The 20918-nt window shown below is 44.5% G+C and overlaps 1 protein-coding gene across 1 annotated transcript in view; it reads right to left on the reverse strand.

Moving 5' to 3' along the window:
- RNF215 (ring finger protein 215) overlaps positions 1–20918 on the reverse strand; it is a 222174-nt gene that overhangs the window by 130333 nt on the left and 70923 nt on the right. The window contains exons 2-5 of the mRNA XM_069619310.1: positions 15240–15368; positions 11861–11932; positions 9524–9609; positions 5677–5731 (exon numbers count right to left, since the gene is read on the reverse strand). Coding sequence (XP_069475411.1) covers positions 5677–5731; positions 9524–9609; positions 11861–11932; positions 15240–15368 — 342 coding nt within the window. The remainder of the gene's footprint in view (positions 1–5676; positions 5732–9523; positions 9610–11860; positions 11933–15239; positions 15369–20918) is intronic.

Consider the following 20918-nt stretch of genomic DNA (forward strand, 5'->3'; position numbering starts at 1 on the left):
CTGAACACTTGATATACACCCGAACTCAAAATACTTAAAAAAAAGAAAGCCAAGATGGAAACCTTATGGAAAATTACTCCATCACCTGAAAATAAAACCAATCTCATGAATATCTCCTCCCTTTATAAAAAGGAGATAATCCGCACTAAGAAGGAAGCCTACAACGTCAGAATAGACAATGCAGGATCCAGTGCTAAAGAACGCTTCACCATCGTAAAGGAGCTAGAAAACCCTAACCCACCGACGGACACGTCTGTGAAAGACAAACCTTGGTGCACAAGTATCCAAGAAGCCCTTGCTAATAAAATCACTGGCCTGCAAACGAAAATCGAGGCCAAAAGACTACAACTTTCCAACAGTAGTCCCTCCACCCTTAGCATACCTAGTACCACTAACACCACCTCAGGCTTCACATTCAAAAAGGTAACCACTCCAGAAATCCAAAAAATGATAACATCCCTCAAACCATCAAATTGCAAAGGGGACAGCTGCCCCGCTCTGATCATTAAAGATGCAGCAAGAGACCTATCCCCCTTCATCACCAAGCTAATAAACCTATCATTCGCCACCAAATCAGTACCCAACAACTTGAAACAATCATGTGTTCTCCTTCTTCTAAAAAAACAATCGCTAGACCCAGCCATCCCCACTAATTACAGGCCTATCACCACGGTCCCTTTCCTTCTAAGAATCCTTGATAGAGTTGCCTACCTGCAAATTCAGGATTATTTGGAGACTAACCAACTATTAGGTCTGCGTCAATCTGTCTTTAGACCTCAGCATGGAACAGAAACCGCCCTTGTTGACCTTAAATGTCAGATTGATGACATTAAAGACAAAGGCAAGGCTGCCCTCCTACTTCTTCTAGACCTGTCAGCAGCCTTCGACCTGGTCGACCACAAAATACTCTGTAACCACCTCTCTTCCGCTGCCCATTTCGCCTCCTCGGCTGTCACGTGGATACAATCCTTTTTGGCCAACAGAACCATGAGGGGTTTTTCTTCCACGGCAGCAGCAGACCCTACCTCCATCACCTGTAGTGTCCCACAAGGCTCTTGTGTTTCCCCCAACCTATACAACATCTTTACAAAGCCTCTCTTTGACAAATTGGACCATCTGGGTGTCACCTACACCAACTACGCGGATGACACTCAGATACTCCTCACCATCTCGGGCATCTACAATGCCGATGTCACTAGGATTAACAAAATCTTCTCCATCATTCAGGCATGGATGGCCACACATGGCCTCTGCCTGAATGATGAGAAGACTGAACTTCTCCTTGTATCGCCTAACAACTTACAAAAACTGAGCCCTGACTACTCCAACATAATCATTGACGGTAACACTATCCCCGTCGCCAGAAATGTGAAAACCCTCGGCTTTTATCTCTACGCCAACACCAACCTCACCAAACAAGTTAACACGACCGTCTCAGCTATCGCCTACACAGGGAAACTAATTAGAGCTTGCAGACCTTTTTTATCCACTAACAGCTTCCTCACGCTGGCTAGGGCTCTCATACAAACTAAGCTTGACTATTGCAACAGCCTCTACCTTCGTGCCAACCAATCCATAATCAACAAACTTCAGGTTCTCCAAAATAATGCGCTATGAGCAGCACTAAACATTCCTAGGCATGAGCATGTATCCGCCACCAGAATATCATGCAAGTGGCTGTCCATTCAACAAAAAATGGACTTAAAAACTCTCTGCCTCACCTACAAAGCCATCAACCACCTAGTCCCTCCCTACCTTACCAACAAATTCACCTTGATACCAGCCACTAGAATCACTAGATCCTCCAACACGTTATGCCTCACTGTGCCCAGATTCACCTCTAAAAGAGCTGGCGGTTCAAGTTTCACGGTCCTCGCCTCTCAACTCTGGAACACCCTGCCTTTGAACATTAAATGGACCAAATCCTTCCATGTATTGAGGAGACTTGTCATTGGTTGGCTACTGACTAAAAACCAACCTTAAGTAAGACCTAGCCTATGACAAATTGCTTATACTGTACATGCCTCACCTATGCCGCATCTGTAAGCTATAACTACCTCTGTCTGTATATACTGTACATAACTTTACCAATGTATTATTGCAAATGCTATATATATTGTGCCTTGTAACCTGTCCTAAGCGCCCTTTTACTCCCGGGTCTGGAGCACTATATAAATAAAATAAACAAACAAACAAACAAACAAAGTATCTGTACTGGATGTGACAGTGTGAGTTTGCGTCACCTCTGGTTGCCTAAGACAGTCTGTTGTGATACCTCAGTTGCAAACACTATCTCCCTAAGGTAGAAGTCAAGAAAAGATTGTGCAGTCGGGAGGGACTCTGCGAGAGACCCCTTATACCTCTTTGGGTTGGTCATCACAGTGCTTCTGGGCAGCCGCAGCCCCCAGAATCCCCAAATGGCTTATCAAATGGGACTTTGCCACCCCTCCTTCCTCTCAAACAAAAACTAAATGCTTTACTCACACCCTTTTGTGTTAATAGCCTCTTTGGTTGCGGCCATCAATATTCCTCTCCATCACCCCTTCACTTGAACATCTGCCTTCTTTTGCTCAGCTCACTTCTCAAATACTTTTGCTTTATCTTCAATGGTTAGGGCATTTAACTCCTCCACACTGCTGAGCCAACACCCCTTCCTAAACTACCTACTGTAAGGAAGGCACAGTATCAAACAGTAAGACAGACACAAGTGATCACAGTTCAAGGCTGTGTATTGAACTTGAATTGGGTTTGAAAAACGCCTATCAAAACCTAAATCTACGGATGGGAGCAAGCTACGAAGATCAAAACATAATAAGGCAGTCCAACTGGTGTCTTGTCAAAATAAAAGGGCCTATACTAATAAACCTATTGCCAATCCTTACAAATAGTGCGGGAAACAATCCTATGCAAAAGAAAAGTGTTCAAGAAATGATATGTCAGGATATTCAAGTCGTTGGCTTCCCTTCCCCACGTTGTCCGCACGGGACAAGACGGCACACTATAGCTTAGCAGACTCTCTGGCTTCTCTAGCACGAGGATGCAGTTCAAGACTTCAATATCAGGACCTTCTGTGCCAAAGTCTCTTTGTCATTCAAAGTCTCTTATTTCAGAGGGCCTGATGCAACAAGACACAACAGTAAGTTCCTTTCTTCTTAGGATTTTCACTTATACAACTTCTCTGGTGATTTACTGTTCACCCCGGGTTTCCATCCGCCGGCTCAGACCGACTTTAACATGAAACCTTCAACTGTTCTCCCTCTGCCGGGCTTGGACGAAATTCACCTACTTTTCCAACTGTCTCTATTTCATCAAAATCGAAGACTTTGACTGTGCACAGGATTTTGCTTGACCCGTTGCTTGACTTCGATTCACATTTGCTTGTTCTCTTTCATTTGGTATCCCTCTGGCGGGGTTGGACCAAATGTATCTACTGTCATTACTTTTACGACTGAGCACCCACTTGGTGCCGGAACACTCTGTCAAAGGTATTGTAGCTTGCTTTAAAGTTCAATCACTCATCAGCTGTTTAACTTCACTCGTCTCTATTATAACACGGGGTTTAACAATGTTTGTTCCAGCGCTTGCCATACAATGTTGCTGCTTGCAACGTTGGCTTCAACACAGACCTGTCTTGTATCAGTCCCCCTAACCCACCGGCTGTGTTGACTTAACTTATGATGCTTTGTTCTTGGAGCCAAGGATGGTACCACGGTGGCTGGTGATTCTCCCCGCCTTGATCACAGATGCAGGAGGGCCACGGGTATCTTCGACACACAATGCAGGATTCTTCAGCCTAGTTTCCTGGTCTTACGCTTTCTATTCTCGACGTCTCTGGAAAGTAATGGTTCCTTGTCGAAAAGGTCATGGGAATTTCCCTCCTTGCGATCTCCTTCGGTTTTGCCATCTTTCCCCTCTTGCTCAGCTGCCGTCTCGAAACTGCTGTTTTCTCGTGTGCTTTGCCTCGCTCAAAGTGTGCTCTCGTGCTCTGCCTTTTATCCGTGTGAGGAAGTGTAATGGAAGTCAGGTGCGAGTGATTGTCGATAATTACCCGACCTCGCCTGACCACATCATTGGGACATGTCAGGTACACCGCTCGGGTGTTAGTCTGTTTTCCCTTAGAGCGGGCTGTCAGTGAGAAAGTGTTTGTGTTGTAAAAGAGGGAGGGGGTAGAGTTCCTAAATATCCTACCTGGTAGGATGGGGTAAAGGTGTTACAGGGAGAGGGATACCGCGTCTCACCCCCCCTTTGTCCCTCTCCAACTCCCCAAAGACCCCTCACCCAGGTGATCCTCCCACACTGGTCTATCCCCAGGAACTAGATCCAAAAGCAATGGCTGTGTCCTGGCCACCTGGATGACAGATCAACGGGGACTAGTGGGTGAGACACCTTCGGGATTCTCACAACACTCATTTACTGCTTGAAAGTGATAAGCTCATTGATGCAATTCAGCTAGCTTAAACTCAGTGAAGTAAAGGTGGAGGCCCTGATCCATAACTGTATACACTTCTGTGCCCTTTCCCTCATGCCCCTGTGGCTGGAACCCTTTCCCACTCTATCCACCAAGATGAAAAATCTTGGCTTGACCCTAAACATCACATTTTCCCTAATGGCCCTTTCCCTGCTCCCCCAAATTAACCATGTCCCTACAGAAACGTTACATAGTAAGTGACTATCTTCTACATATTTGATTTCCACAAAGCATTGACCACTGACACGTCATATGTTGCAAAATGCAGTCTCCTACCTTTTTGTCATACTTACCTGCTTTCGCAACTCTGCACTGGCTTTCAGTGGGCAAAATAATTGAATTAAAATCCTTCCTAATCATCCATCGATGATCCCCCTACAACCTTGTCTCCCCTACTGATTCACAAATGAAAACTCTCTGACGCTCCTCGACCTCTTCACTTTCCTGCGTCCACATTCTACCATCTCAACCCATAAGGTACGGCCTTGTGGCCACATCTTCCCTGGGCTGGCTACTATCTGAAATCTTTTCCTCGAATCAACAGGAATATTCAGAACACCTGTCCTTCCACACAGCGGTCATGACCAATAAACTTTCTTTTTATCCATCTGTACCTTGCCCTAGAGATGAAAACCTGGTGGCCTATGCTGTGCTCTACACATCCCAAATAGAAATAAAATTGGAATCTCTCAATGAACTTCTATGCAACCCTGGAATTGCACACTCGGTGCCCATGTGTAATTCTAGCATCATACATTTGGCGCCCCTGGATTACAAAAGCACTTTGCATTCATTGGCCGTGTACTACTCACACCTCTCATTCAGGAACTGCATTACACTTTCACCTCACAGTATGCTCTTGTAACAAATGCACCTGATCATGGATGCAAAAATCTGCTCCTCAAACTCTATGGCATTGTAACACAGGTATTAAGTGCCTTTGTAACACTGGCACCTAACAAGTAGTACCCATAGAACACAAATAGCTCTCGTTTGTTGACCGCGTAACACCAATAGCTCTAGACGCTAATACAGAAACCACTCATTAAATGATCTTGAGTCATAACGCTGGTACTTCACACTCCATGCACCTAAAACACTGGCATCACAAACTCTGTGGTTATATAACAATACCACTGAGCTAGTCCTGTTTTATGGATCAAGCTTTATGCTTTTCCTCTCACCTCCCCCCATTCTCCTATACTTACCAGGTTTTCCAGCAGTGCAGCTTTATATGTTATTTTCGTTGTTGCCCGTAGCCCCCTGGAAATCCAAAAAAGTTAATCACGTTACATATTTGTAATACTACCAACAGCTCCCAACCCTGATTTTCTAACTTTCAAGGCCCTTCTCCCGACTTCAGCCCTCACTGCCAAGGTCACCTTTTAACTTAAACTTTGCATACCAAATCTCATCTTTACATGAGTGTCCATAAGACATTTAACTTGCTTATTATCATCTTTATTCACAGGGTCATATTCCTTCTTTTTCATATAATTAATTATAATGATGGTAGTAATAATAATAAATATCCCATTTCCATATAGAGCTTCATGACAGACTTTTTCTAAACACTGTAGTATTACATGAAATAACCCAATGTAATGGTACCTCTTATTCCTATCGTACTCTAGTCTTGCACTGGCACTCAACATGGAAGCCCCTCTCCTACTCAGCCTACACTCACCATCCTTTGGGATGCACCTTCAGTTCCATTCCCATCTAACTCTCAGCATCCCGTTGCAAGTCTCCTCTCAAACATACCGGTCTCAACATACACTGGAGTCTAAGACATTTGCTTCCCAACCTACTTGCATTGCTCGCAGGTCTATCTGTCTCCCCTTAGCGGTTCACCACAGACGGTGAGTCGAGGGGAGTGTAGATAAGAAACCGAGCTGTGTTGTACGAAAAGTAGCAAATGGCTAATTTGAACTGTGAAAGGCTTAAAGAGCTATTGATAGAAAAGGGGGGGAACCAGCAACAGAGGAGTCCGGCACCACGTGGGTGCTCACGTAGGAAACTATGGGCGATTACCCGATGGTAGAAACTACCGTAACCAAAAGACCTTAGGAAAAAGCGAAAGGAGGTCAAAGTGGTTATACAGGGGTCTTTCTACAATCCTCTGTACACTCGAAAGTCTTTGACCGACAGATGATTGTGAAGATAAGGGAAATTAATCCTGCTTGGTGAAATTAGTGCAAGAACAGTGAATTGCAAAGGTTAGCAAGAGCGAACCCGGCGGAGGGATGCTAACAAGACGGGACAAAGCCTGAAATCCAATGAACAGTGAGTTGACTGGATCCGAGCCCGACCGAGGGCGATCCAGAGGTGAAAAGTCATCACCCACAGTTCATTCAAAAGGTGGCAAGACTGAAACCGGGAGAGGGAGGCTGACAAAAAGGGGCAAAGCGTGAGGAGCTGTTTAAAAAGACATTAAGACTTGTGAATGCAACAAGTACTGTAAGACCAGGGGAAGTGGGTTGTCCCCCTTGGCATTTAGATCCGAGCCCGATCAAGGGAGATCCAGGCGTGAAACGAGATCACCCAAAGTCCATTAGAAAGTAACTTTCAGTTTGTTTTGTTGAACGCGTGCAAGAGAGAGCATGAGGTCAGCGGAAGTGGATTGTCCCCCTTCGCATTAGGACCTGAGCCCGGCAGAGGGAGATGCAGTGGGTGGAAAGTCATTACCCCAACGTTCATTTGGAAGGAACTTTTTGGTTGTCTATTTTGTTGAACACATCAGGCTCTCGAAGGCAAGAGACTTCTCCTTGAAAGGAGACTTAACAATCGAAGAAACTGATAGCAGGAACTGTCGGCTCGTGCTGGGAAAGCTCAAATGTGTTCTGTGCTCAGTAGATCTACCTTATCCCGTGCTCAAAACGTAGGGAAGGAAGACCCCTGGCAATCACATCATGACTTATTATTTGTGAACGCTTCATTCTTTATTGAAAACCCTATCCCACCCTCTTTCTGTAATTAAGATTTTATTTTTTTTCTGTAAGGATTTAGCAATCGTTTTTTTTTTAGTATATGCCTTTTTACTTTGACGAGATGCCACAAGGACTGCCTTATTTTTCATTTGATGGTCGAACCTTGCTCCCATCTTAGATTTAGGTTATGCTTTTTTCCACCCTGCATTTACAGTTTAATAAACACCCTTGAACTGTGATCACTTGTGTCTGTCTTCACTGTTGCCACCATGAGTTCCTTACAACAGGCCCATATGACCTACCAGCCAGTATGCCTACAAAGGATACATCCATACCCATAGTCGTTATAGCCTCCAGGACCACAATCCAAATGCAACTAGCATGTATCGAAGAGCCTTAGATGAGGCTTTTTAGTGTTGTGGTATATCCCCAGCTATCTCGCAATTTCTCACACAGTACTCACAACAGGCTATACAATCTATGCTCTGAACCAATTGCCAAGCTTCCAAGGTAGGTGCAACAGGTTATTATCCCCAGATCTACCTAGAGGAAGTTCAGAGTTGGACTTTCAGAAGTCCTCCTTCAGGTAGACAGAGCTTTTGATTCAACATACCCAGAGAACAGTGACATACAGTTGCCCCATCATAAAAACCTATACATTACTTATATAGGCATTCCGGTGAAGAACTGCCCACCTCAATAAGATCATGGGAATAGCCGTAATCCATAAAACCAGGGTAAGAGAAGAAACCCTAGGCCCGGACGTACACCCATTGCAGGGTCTTATATGCACAGAGGGACCCTTACAGAAGCTTCCCATTTATTAATCTGCTGCTCATCACCATGGACATAAACACTTAAGTGTTGTGAGATCAAACTATTTGTGCAAACTTTGTAGAGGATTCTAACAGAAAACCATTGTTTGGAGAGAGGTTGGGATGAAGCATTATAAGAATATGAAGGTGCTCATCATGATAATGTTTCTGCAGGTTTTGTTGTCTTGGGGTGGATATTGGCGCCAAGGGGACTGACTGTGTTAAAAGGATTGGTGTTAAAGGCTGTCCATGGCCCCGGCAGCCCTATGGCCGAGGGATGGGGAATACCAGTGGATGGGCAGCAGGTGCAAAGCAAAAAAGATCTGGATCTTGAGGTGGTACAGAGTATGCTTAGAAGTTTTGAGGTGTGTATATCTTTGTGATCGAAAGATGTAGACTGTGTGCATGAGCCACTCCGTCATGGTGTTTTTGTAACGTTGGCATCTCACATCTCTGACACCTTCCCATATCAGTAAAGTAGCAGTATTTTCAAATCAGACTGGGAAGGTGCTATAATGCAAACTAACTTTTAATAGAACAGTAATAGTAAGTGGAATGGCTGTACTGTGAATGGGACAGTACTGGCACTTCTTAATTTGGTCTCATTTTAGAGCTGACTGATTATCTGTTGGAAACAGCCCAACCGCGCATCTGTTTCTGTGGCCATTCACTTTCTGAGCGATAATGATCATTTATCAAATGATGGAGTGTCAGACATGAGTACCCGGCGGGCATGGTCACACAGCGTTGATCAGTTATAGTGAAACATGGCAGCCATCATCACTGCAGACTCCCCCATGCTATTTCCAAACTCTAAAGAGTGGGTAGAATGTACAGATTGTGATGTGGGCAGGGTCCCTGTGCGCAGCAAGGAAATACACAGTGCATATTTTCCACTCTGCATCCAGCTTTGTGTGGGAAATCTGTCGTCTCTTCATGCTTTCCTTCATCTATCTCATTTTGCAAATGGGTCACAAGGAGATCATTCCAGGTAGATGGGAACCATAAAACTAAGCACTTGCGATTATCTTTTTATTTAAAGTACAGTTTCATCCTTTTCCTTTCAGAATCTCATTCCTTCATCTTCTCTTCCCACTTCCGCATATCTTTACCAACATCTCCTACCCCAGCTCGCTCCTTCGTTTACTCTTCTCATGTCTCTTTCCTCCTCCTTCTACCCCATTTTTCCTCCTCTCTAATTCACCCTTGCTCTCCACTTCCTCTATCCTGTCTGTTATTTTTGCTCTTCTCCCTTCTCTTCTCTGCCCATCACTCTTTTCATAATCCCCTCCTCTACTTTCAACCTTTACCTTAGGAGGGCGTTCAGGAGCTTTGTAACATTTTCTGAAGCTTGGATCACGATCACTGGCTTTAAGAGAACTTGTGACACATCAAGCTAGAGAGAAAGACGGTGGAAAAGGCACAATATCAGAGTACACACTACAGTAGTACACAGGTCACACAACTAGCACAATCACAATAGAAGAATCCTCTGCTGCAGAACATTTGTGAATTCAGTTCACTCTCTTTTGTGTAATACAAGACTACATGCTGTGATGAATATGAGGATGTTATCACCCCTGTCCCAATGTGGCCAGGGGACAACTGCTACCTGATCCTGACCCTGCGGGTGGCCGTTTGAGGGAGGATCAGAGGGGATGGGACGTGATCTTCAGGGAGAAAGCTTGGCATCATCAGATGAGACATGGTATCCCCTTTTCCATGTTAGGGATACCCCTTCCATTTCCCATGCCTTAATCGCATACTGTTATTACCCCCTTCAACAACCCTTAAAGCCTGCTAATAGTATACCTCCATATTCTGTAACTAACAGAATAGTAAAGACTGAGATGAGGAAGAGGGGCTGAGTAATGCTGAATACTCAGCAGAATCAGAAAGAGCAAACTAGTGTTTGGAGGGAGCCGATTGGCTCAAAGCAACTCCCTTCCTGGAAGTGGGTGTTTTAAGATAGAACAGCTGAAGGTTTACAGAGAGTTGCTGCAGCCGGCTAGTTACTGCCAGGGAAACCAGCCTGAGAAGTTCACAGACGAGTGGGGAGATGGTGAGTGAAGGACCGCAGGAGCTGGTTTGCTGTGCTGGGGTTGCAGCAGGAAGAGAAGAGGACCCTGACCTGTACGAACATGGAGAAGGGTTCAGAAGCGAGCCAGGAGCCGCAAAGGACATGGAAGCCGCCAGGCAAAGCCAGTAAGGCTGTAGAGAGGAGGCAGGATGATGAGGCGTGCGTTTGCTGCGGGAGATACCAAAGACGCCAGAGAAAGCCAGTGAACCCTGAGAAGGGAAGCTGGTTCACTGGGGCATTTCAGCAACTCCACCATGTAGCAAAAAGTGCAAGGTACATGAGCCGAGTGAGGAGGTTGAGTCACTGGTACATTTAACAAGGAACGCAAATGAAAGGGGATTTGAGACGCAGTGTTTTGGTGAAAACAGTACAGAATATTGGAACTGTGTTAATATGAGAAATACAAGAATAAAGAGAGAACCTGGCAGGGGAGTATTCCTGGTGTTTGGACATTTAACAAGGAAAGCACATCAAAGGGGGTTTTAAGACCTGGTCATTTGGTGAAAACAATACAGAATATTGGAACGGTGTGAATATGAGAAATACAAGAATAAAGAGAGAACCTGGCAGGAGAGTATACCAGGTGTTTGGGGAGTCTGGGACCTGCACCCAAATTGTATAAAGGAATTACAAGAGAAAGCCAGGCAGGAGAGTATACAAGGTGTTTGGCGAGTCTGAGACCTGCACCTGAATTGTGTAATGGAGCTACATGAGAGAGCTTGGCAGGAGAGTATATGCAGTGTGTTGCTTTTCTGGAACCCGCACCCAAATTGTGTTACTTTGAAAAGAGAATCCAAAGGAAGAGTTATGCCATTGGGGTTTTAAGTTACATTGTTTTTGGAAAAGACTAGGGGAAGGCAGTTGTTTACCCGTGAGTGGATTGTAACACCAAGAGGAGAGAGGCATCCTCCTGGGCCTTATTCTTTAGAACTTGTAGATAAAAACCTGGCAAAGGGAGCCATTCCCAGGAAGTGTGACCATTACTCATTTAGAACTTGTGCTGGATTACATCTTTTTGTTGGTCTTGAACATTTGTGCACTTATCAAGCCAGAGACAATAGCCTTAGCACCTTAGAGTTAGTTTTGGAATGCGAGGGCTAGGAAAGGATTTTAGAGACAGGATATTTTTGCTTTCAACAGCTTGACACAGAACAGACCCTTAGTTTTGGTTGAGGAAGGTAAAACACCTCCTAGATTAGGGACAGTGAGGCATTTTCCAACCCCTTTATTGTTTAATAAAAGTCTTTAACCAATACCATGAGTCCTCTGGGTCTGTGTCTCATTCCTGGTTCCTCCCAATGCTCAGTCATCAAGGAAGTCAAATTAGGGGGTTTGTCACATTCCACTACAAAAGTCAAATCAGAGAATTCACCAGCAGTGTTTATATGACAAATACAACTGTGTTGAGGGATTTGATCACATCATGCATGCCTTACCACCACCCTATAATAGAAGATCCTTCCAAATGCACACTGGCACACTGGTCATCACCAAAATCAAACCAATATGTTCAACCTGTGCTCTTTAGTTACAGACCGAAAACAAGCAGCATTTACTTTGGACCTACCTCACGAACAGTGCTCTGATTCAGAGCGAGGAGGAGTAGGGCCGATGCCCCCAACACTAGGGCTCTTTTCATCTGTGGGGTGAGAAACACAGAGGAGGTCAAAGGCAGCACTGTCTACAGTGGCATGCACCCCACCCTTGTGATAGGAGATGGGCAGGCTGCTTGAACAGATTACCACTCAATTGGTCACTGTTAACCTTGCAATTTGTACATCACATACAGACAAAATAACAGAGGCACCAAATAAACAACTCACACAACACAGACGCTTCAATTTAGCATGATTTTAAAAAGAGCCAAAATAGACCCCAAATTGAAAATTAAGGGGGGAAAATATATGGCTATTTGAGTAGAACCTTTCTATTGAGTTCACCTGCTCAGGGGTTGTGTCCCTGGTATTCCTAGCATGCCTGACTGACTCAGTGAGGTTGTCACCCTCCAACCCCCAAATTTCAACAAAATTACTAGTGAGTCTGACCTATGACTTTAGTACTTTGACCTTCTGTTGGCTGTAACGGGATCCGTCCAGCATTCCAGGCTGGATGCCCCCACCAAAGATAGGAAAGACCATAAACTAGCCAGGAACAATCCCTGAGCCCCAACCCCACTGCAGGAAAGGGCCAGTTGGGGAATTCCCCTGAGGCAATGAGGGTGCCCTTCTTTAGTGTCCCAGTGTGCACCAGCAACTGTTTTGATGCATCCGATGGGGTCTGCAAGAGGTCTGTGGGGGTGGCACTTGCCTAAGGCATGTGCCTGAGGTGGACTCTCCAATTGGCCATCACTAAGGCCTGGCTCCACATTCTCTCCCTCACCCACTATCTCTTGCAGGAAATGTTGATCAGAGCTGGCAAGCAGTGCAGCATCATGGGGTGTATTTGCACACCACATGTGCCCTAACTTCATTGACCAAAGAGGAGGAGCGCAATCAGTCTGCAGCATGGCTGCCATCAGCCACACTAGGTCCCCTAGTTCAGATGCCTGCACCCGCATGGCGGCGGTAATCAAGAGAGGCACATATTGAGTTGCATCCCACTCCTACCCATCTGGTAGGTTGCTGGCTCCATTCGCTTAAAGGGACCATATGGTGGCACACAGGATCACCTAGGCTAGGTCTCTCTACACAGGATATAGAAAACATGGTTACGTATGAATGGCCTTGTGGATTGCACTGAACTGCTAGTATTTGAGTTTCCCTTTTGGGCTACCAGAGGGAGGTTGTTTTGCTGCATCTACCATAGTCTGGTATGTCCTTATAACTAGATAATGTGATCTAGCACATTTCCTGTGATTATCGACACACCACACTGCTCTCTACTGCCCTTTATCAAAGGTTTCATTCCCCATTGAAGACACAAGCCAACATTGTCAATATGCACATTTTCACCAAGGCAAAACTATTTGTTTGCTTAATAGAATCCTAGCAAATGCCCTAAATACTGTCATAATCTGAAGGCACTGTGTCTTCGATTGGACCTTGCCAGCTAAAGACAGACATATTTTTTATCACCTACTAATACTCAACAATCAAACAATCACAGTTGCACTTCACTCGATTTAGAGTGCACCAGTGTAGCAGACACGCTGTTAAAAGAACAAAGCTTAAATGTTGCTAAATACAAAACAACTTTAATGCTATAAGTAAAATGAGGGGGAGAGTGGGTGAAGGGGGTCCACTGTAGTGTGTTGTAGAAAATAAGCATTCCCCAAATCACAAAGCACAAGGGGTTGGTACACATAGTGGTCTGTGTCCACTAGGAGAGTTTTATCCCTGTCGGTTGGAATATCAATTGGACTTTACTCAGTGGGTGATGCACGTATGGCTCGGTGTTGATCTCTGGGTGGTTCTGTGTCACTGCGTAATGGATCCAAGGCTGTCTGCCCATTAGGACCAAACAGCAGATTTATTGATACATACACACCTTTATCCTCACAGGATAGTATCCACAAGTCTATGTATACATTTGTTGTTGTTCTATGCTGATCACTCGCAGGTCTTGGTGTGGTTGCTGTGAAGTCCTCTGATCACGGAAACTGCTCTTCTGAACACTTGTGAAGATCTGCTCTCAAATCTTGATTCTAGCTCTCCCTCTGTCCTCATTCTACTCGACCTCTCCTTTGCCTTCGATACAGTGAGCCACAACACCCTGATTGCATGTCTCTGTGATACCCAGGGCATCACTGATCAGGCCCTGTCGTGGCTGACAGCCTTTCTCTCTGACCGCCCATCCCAGGTGGAATTGGGGTCCTTTCTTTCCCCTATCACTCTCTCTACATGTGGTGTCCCCCAGGGAGCTAACCTATCCCCCTGGTTTTCCAATGGCTACATGGCCCCCCTGACCCGTATGATAGCCACCTTCACCTCCAACTTTCAGTGTTACGCGGATGACATGCAGATCTCCTTCAGGCTTCCCTCGGCCTCTTCCTCACTCATATCGGACTGTCTGTCTGCAATTCAGTCGTGTTGTGCTGCAAAAAACCTCTTCCTCAATGCCAGTAAGACAGATTTTGTCCTAATCGGGACCCCTGCGCCCTCCTTCCCTCTTTCCCTCTGGCTGGCCTCCCTTGGCCCTGCGCCTCCACCTACTAATGATGCAAAGAATCTGGGGTCATCTTCAGCTCCATTCTCTCCTTCTCGTCTCACATCATGGACATCTCTAAAAAGACCCACTACCACCTGTACCTTCTACCCTTTCTCACCTTCCCCCCAGAGGCTCACCTTCTACAGAGCCCAGGTCCTCTATAGGCTGGACTACTGCAACAGCCTCTTTCTCAACCTGCCCTCTTCTACCCTCTGTCCTCTTCAACTCACCCAGAACAGAACTTCAAGACTTATCCTTGGCCTCAAGCCTAGGGACTGCATCTATCCGGCACCGAAATCCCTTCACTGGCTCCCCGTGGCTGCAAGGATTAAGTTCAAGATCCTTTGCATTGTCCACAAGGCTTTCTGGGCCTGTGCCCACTCTATCTACAAAGCTTTCTTCCTAAAACTCTCCTTCCCGAGCCCTCTGCTCGTCTTCCTCCAACTCTCTGCAGGTAAGCCGCTTCTCCAAGCAGAGGTATGGGGGGAGATCTTTATCCACTGCAGGTGCCTCCCTCTGGAATAGCCTTCCCGCCCCTCTCTGTCTTGATCTGATCTCCGTAACTTCCAGAAACTCCACTTTGAATCCTCCTTCTCTCGCCCTATTGTCCTCCTGAAGCCCCCCAAAGCACTTCCTGTTCTGTTCACCTGCATGATCTGAATGTACCATGCCTAGTAAGATCGTTTGTCTTCCCTTCCCTATGTTTTCCCCTCCCATGCATGGTTGCGCTTTGAAACACTTGTGTATAAGTGCATATTAAATAAACAATCAACCAATCAATCAATCATTGCCCCTCTTACCCTATTCACCACAGTGGCTGCAAAAGACTCCTCTTTGTTGGTTTTATGGATCTCGCTTTGCTCTTCTCCCACAGGAACCACACCAATCCAGTTCTCCTCATCTGCCACTGGCAGCTCAGTGTCACCCACCTAAAAGGTATACATCCGGGAAAAGGAGTCACGTTCAGAGGATTGTTATAGGGTAATGGTTGGGAGGGATTAGAGTGGACTGAAAATCATGTTGGGCACTGTGAACAATCCCCGTCGAAATGCGGGTGTGATGTGACAATACAAAACATTTGACTGGCAAATCATAGCACTGCAATTTACCAGAATACACCAGGACCATGTCACAGGAGAAGATACTTTTTTAAAACAGTACAAATCCATCCATTCCAGGGAATACCCCTGCACCCCCCCGCCCAGGAGAAAGAATATACCAAAATCATGCATTATGTGTCTATGCCTGACTCAAAAGTCATGCAAAAACGATCTAGTGAGGAAATACTTTAGAGTCAGAGAATGCTCGGATTAAGTAAATTGACCAGTGCATGGAACTACATCCAAAGTCTAGAAAACACTGTGCTCATGTTCATGTTTGCTCATTAAACATAATGCACAATTCACATTGGATTGCTTCTAGGTGCTTGCACATTATTGTAATATAGCCAAGGGTCAGGAGAGATGCTTGAATCATGCAGTGAGCCTCTGAGACTGCAATACACTGGATTAGAATCTGGCCAAGAGTGCACCAGAGTCCCCGAATTGGAAATTCACTCAAGTGCTTTGGAAAGAAATCCTCCTAAAATGCACATTTTTTCTCAGGGGCGCATGCCCGAAAGCCGAACAATTCTCTAATATGAATATAAAACTGATGGCTGACCTACCAGAATTCAAAACACTAACTATCTATACAAGCAAATGCAACATTTTCCTTAGACGCAACACAACAGATCAGACATCAACACTTTAAATGCATGCAAACCATCCACGCTCATTTGCTAGTCATTTCATAAATGAGCTGATGAACATCATGGCACTAAATTGATGCCCAGTACCATAATCCACCACTTGAACCTGACCTTTGTGGAGGATATTGTAAACTCTGCGCATTTACAGCCACATACTCTGTATTCTTTGTGCAGACTTTCCAAGCGTATTTGTTAAATCCTGCAATGGCCCTTTGCATTTTGGCTCAGCACATTACAGGACTAACATACCGTTCTATACACATCCCATATAAGCATGGACAGCACCGATTACCTGTACTACACATCAATGTCAAATCCTGGGCTGCCTGCTTAGGAAATAACAAAACAGTGTGTCTCTCCGCTCAAAAATAAAATAAAAAAACAAGAGGGACTGAAATTTCACCAGCCCCATTTTTGCAGCATGAAAAATAACCATACATCTCTATGGAGGAAAAGTAGTGGTGTAGGAGGAGAAGCAGTAGTGAAGTGGGAGGATGAGGAGTAGAGGTGTGGGAGGAGGAGTAGTAGTGCGGGAGTAGTAGAAGTGGGAGGAGAGTTAACATCAAAAGACTAGAGGCAGGAGACAGGGTCCTGTCCTAACGCATTTGCTGTAGGCCTGCTGGCAGATGACATGGTGGGCACGGCACCCATCATGCCATGGAAACGTTTCCTGGAGACCAGAATTTTCTGTGACATCTCCATGTCAACTGACACATGGACAACAACGTCCTGCATCTCCACGGAGCATGGAGCTTCCGGTAAGTTAAAACTAGAGACTGCACTTGTCATGGTTTTTCCAAGTGAGTAGCTCTGTCATTTCTTGTTTTTTGCTGGATTCTGACCATGGCCTGTTAATCGGATTGCCTTCTTTTCATGTGGATCGTTCTAGGTTTGCTGGTCGGATTACCTGGTACATGGGCCCTTGCCTGCTTAAATTTATGTTGTGGCTGGATTTTGGAAGTCAGACTTAGTTGTGTTTTTGTGCGATTCTGGAACCTTTTCCTTTTAAGTATTGGATTTAGTATTTACCCACTCATCGGAACCATTCCTTTCTGCAGATCCCTACTGCAACCTGCTGCTGGTTCCTACTTTGGCCCTTTGCATTTAGAGTGTCCTGTAAGTGATTTCAAACCGGCACTTCACCTAAGTCAATGCCTAGCGTGGGATGCACAACTGAAACCCTTATTTATTTATTTGTGTCTATAAGTTATTTTATTTCTGAACGATGTACCACTTATATCACGCCCCTCTCTTTGAATCCCCCCCTCACCCTCGACATCATACTGAACGAGGAAGAAGGCTGGTTTGCAAAGATAAAATATTTATTTATATATATATTCACAATATCATCACACTATTTTTAATGGTTATACAATAATCACCAATGGGGTGATGTCATACTAAACAATCTCTTTAATCACAAGGAGTAATGATGGGAAAAAACAATGCAGCACTGAAATAATATCTTTGTGTGTTCAATCAAATGGCAATGTGATTACTATTTCCTCCTGCACACCCTTCAATCCCCCCAATATACAATATGAAGAAATAGAAGGAGAGAGAACAGGTTTCAGGAATGCAGAATTCAACCAAATATATTAATCCCAATTCCCCCCCCAGCAAACACAAGAGAGAAACGGGAATGATTGCAAACTTGTCAGAAATGGTTTTAAAGTTAGTTTTGAATGAATGGGTAAAACACTAAATCTGTATTTAATTCACTGAAATTATTGAAATTCTAATGGGAGCCACTTTGAATGGTTTGACACACACTAGCAATGATCTGAGGGTAATAAGCAAGTTGAAAACTTAATTTTGAGGTCGGGTGCAAAGAAAAGCTAATTTACACCTTATAGATTTTCCAAAACGAAAAATTTGCTGCAAACTTTTCCGCGCACGGTAGGCGCGATTGCAGACAACTATAAGGAGTTGAGATGCAGTTTGGGGTTCTTTAGAAAGCCTAGGATGTTAGCTAAAAGTAGACATTTTGTTTCTGCCATACAGTATGTAGAAGTTATGGATGTTTTTGTTGAGGTCATTTTTTTCAGAAAGAGGCAAAATTGTAAAAAAAGGATGTGCTTTTAAAATACAAACACGGTTTCTTTACACTAGGGATGGACTATGAAGAAACAAACTAAACGGATGCTCAGCCACTTGATCAAGGCAACTGCCAGCCGAGACGCTTGCCTTCTTCAGATGCAATATATCAGCGAAAAGATGATTTTAAGAATATTATTACAGACGGACTATAGGATAAGAGAGAGAGTTCAGGCAAGACAAAAAGGATTTCTAGCAATACAGTTCTGGATATAAGATAGATTTGATTTGGATAGGGATGACTATGGACAGTACATAGGCTAGTGACAATCCTATACTATGGATACTCACTACCAATGTTTTGAATGGAACCGTCAGGGATTCTGGTTCTGGTCAGGGATACTTTCTGGGACAGACTGCTGGGCACAACAGACTGGTCTGGTTCAGCGATCAACAAGGTGCTCTAGACACTGCACAGCAGGAATGGACAGCAAGGCGCTCTGGTCTACACTGCACAGCACGACTGGACTGGATCTGCAATGGCTCTCTGGTCTGCACAGCACAGCACGGCACAGCACCAGATTGGGATTTAATCTGGCCTTCTGGTTATGAAGATAATTCTTTGGCAGATAAGCAGTTACAGCACAGCCTGGCTGCTTCTTTGGTTTCCCCTTTAAGTTGAGGGATGGGTTCTGGAAGTTAGGACCAGCTGAAAGTGGATCAGCTATGCTCTGAGCCTTTCTGCTTGCAAAGTTTCTGTGGTCTGAAACAAGGAATATGAATGGATCTCCTTCAGAGTGCTTCGCCAAATTCGAGATGGTGGGTGGATCAGTGTGTTTTTTGAGTCCTCAGCTGTCTCTATTTATGTGTTTGATAAAGGGGTGGGTAAGATGAATTATCCTAGGCGCACCCCCTAGGTAATCTATTGGCTGGAGTCTGCTCTCTCCCTTGATTGGAGGAGAAAACAGAATGCATCATGATGATGTGGTTTTATTAGGCAAAACATCCTCCCCTTTGCCTTTTGCACATAAAATCTATTTTTGATATAATACATCTTTACATGTGTACAATCTTTATACCAATAACATACATAGATCACATATTTTGTGGTGCAAATATTCTTCCAAGCCCCATTGCCGTGGGATCTTGGGTCTGGATTTGACACATTTTCACACTTTTTGTCCGGGACACAATATCTAATTTGTCCATCGTATGAAGTTTCATGCTTCTGCCATAAATACAATTGCTACAAAACTTGAATTTTCACTGCGCCTTCTCAGCACATCGCACAGAATTCTGGGACCTCTTAAAATGCAAACAAAAAATCACATTAACAATGCTGTTAATTCTATAATTTTTACAAATTCGCACAGTCCTTTATCAGTCTTTTTCAAAAATATGCTTTCTGTGCTTTGTGAATCAACAAAAGTGTCTGTCCCCGACTCCATCTCCATCTTGCAGCTCAAGAGCAATCTCCGCCCTCTACCTCTTGGCAGAGGCCACTTTGACACTTTAGAATCTGCATATCCTTTCAGCCCAGGAAGGCCTATTGTGCTCCTCCAGCAGCACCCCAAGATCCCCTCCCCTGATTTAATCAATACAAAGGTGTAAGTTCCTGACTTTGGTGGGAAGCAGGAGAGATGCCTTTTGTTAGGGGAGGCTGGGGGAACTGGTTTGGTGACTTTGAGTTCAGCTTAAATTCACTGTCAATGTCTTACATTTTCCTTGGTTTAAAATAAAACTTGCAATTTTTAAGCAAGGAGCTAGAACACTAATTTCTAAACTAGGAAGATTAAATAGTTGCAACCTATATTACTTTTGATAACAAGTCACTTAATTCTCATAAATTTGATTTCAATTGCACACGTTTAAGCTTCTGATGCAACTAATGACAGCTGTCATACAGGCGGCCGCTGGTACTGCGCCCATATTTTGACAGATTTTCACAGGCAAGCACACTTTTTACTGTGGATATTTTGATTATAGATTCCACTTTCCATGACGTATGTTTATATTGATTCCTTAAATGAAGTGGCGGCTAACACCCAGCAAAGATATTGGATGTTTTGTGGTGTTTTGGACTGGTATTTTGTATTTTCAGGAACCAAGAAAAAGGGATTTAAGAGAAATTTCTGGGTTTCTCTCATTAAAGCACTGACTTCCATGTAGTTTCCATTTTTACTTGGTGAACGGCCCAGTGATATGTTTCAGCAGTGAGGTCTCCTTTCACCACTGACAACAGGCAAAGTAGATTTGGCAGCCATCTTTTCCGGTTTCAAAGCGCAATTTTCATAAGTTTTGGCGCGCATAGGGCTTTTGCAGCCATTTTGATGGTTCTTGCACCATCAGCACACAGGGATGTCGCAGGGCAGAGCCTAGTGGGTTAAAACATCCCACAAGCCCACCCTCGCGACTTGACTTTTGACCGCCCGTCAAGGGGAAGTCGGGAGATTGGGGTGTCCAGTTTTTTCTGTTTGGTCGAAGTGGAAAAATGTGTCTGCTTCTCCCATCGGTACTGGATCGACAGGTTCTCCTCACCGGTTCCAGATGAGAGTATTGAGCGATACCCCGGGCCCCTTGGGTCTTTCCTTCCGGTCCCCGAGTGGTCCTCCTTGGTGCTTAGGATCCATGGTTTCAAATTCTAGGATGACAAAACAGGGCATATTTGTAGACATTTACCCATCACTATTCA

Source organism: Ambystoma mexicanum, chromosome 10 (genome assembly GCF_040938575.1).
Source record: "Ambystoma mexicanum isolate Mex_15411 chromosome 10, UKY_AmexF1_1, whole genome shotgun sequence".
Classification (NCBI taxonomy): domain Eukaryota; kingdom Metazoa; phylum Chordata; class Amphibia; order Caudata; family Ambystomatidae; genus Ambystoma; species Ambystoma mexicanum.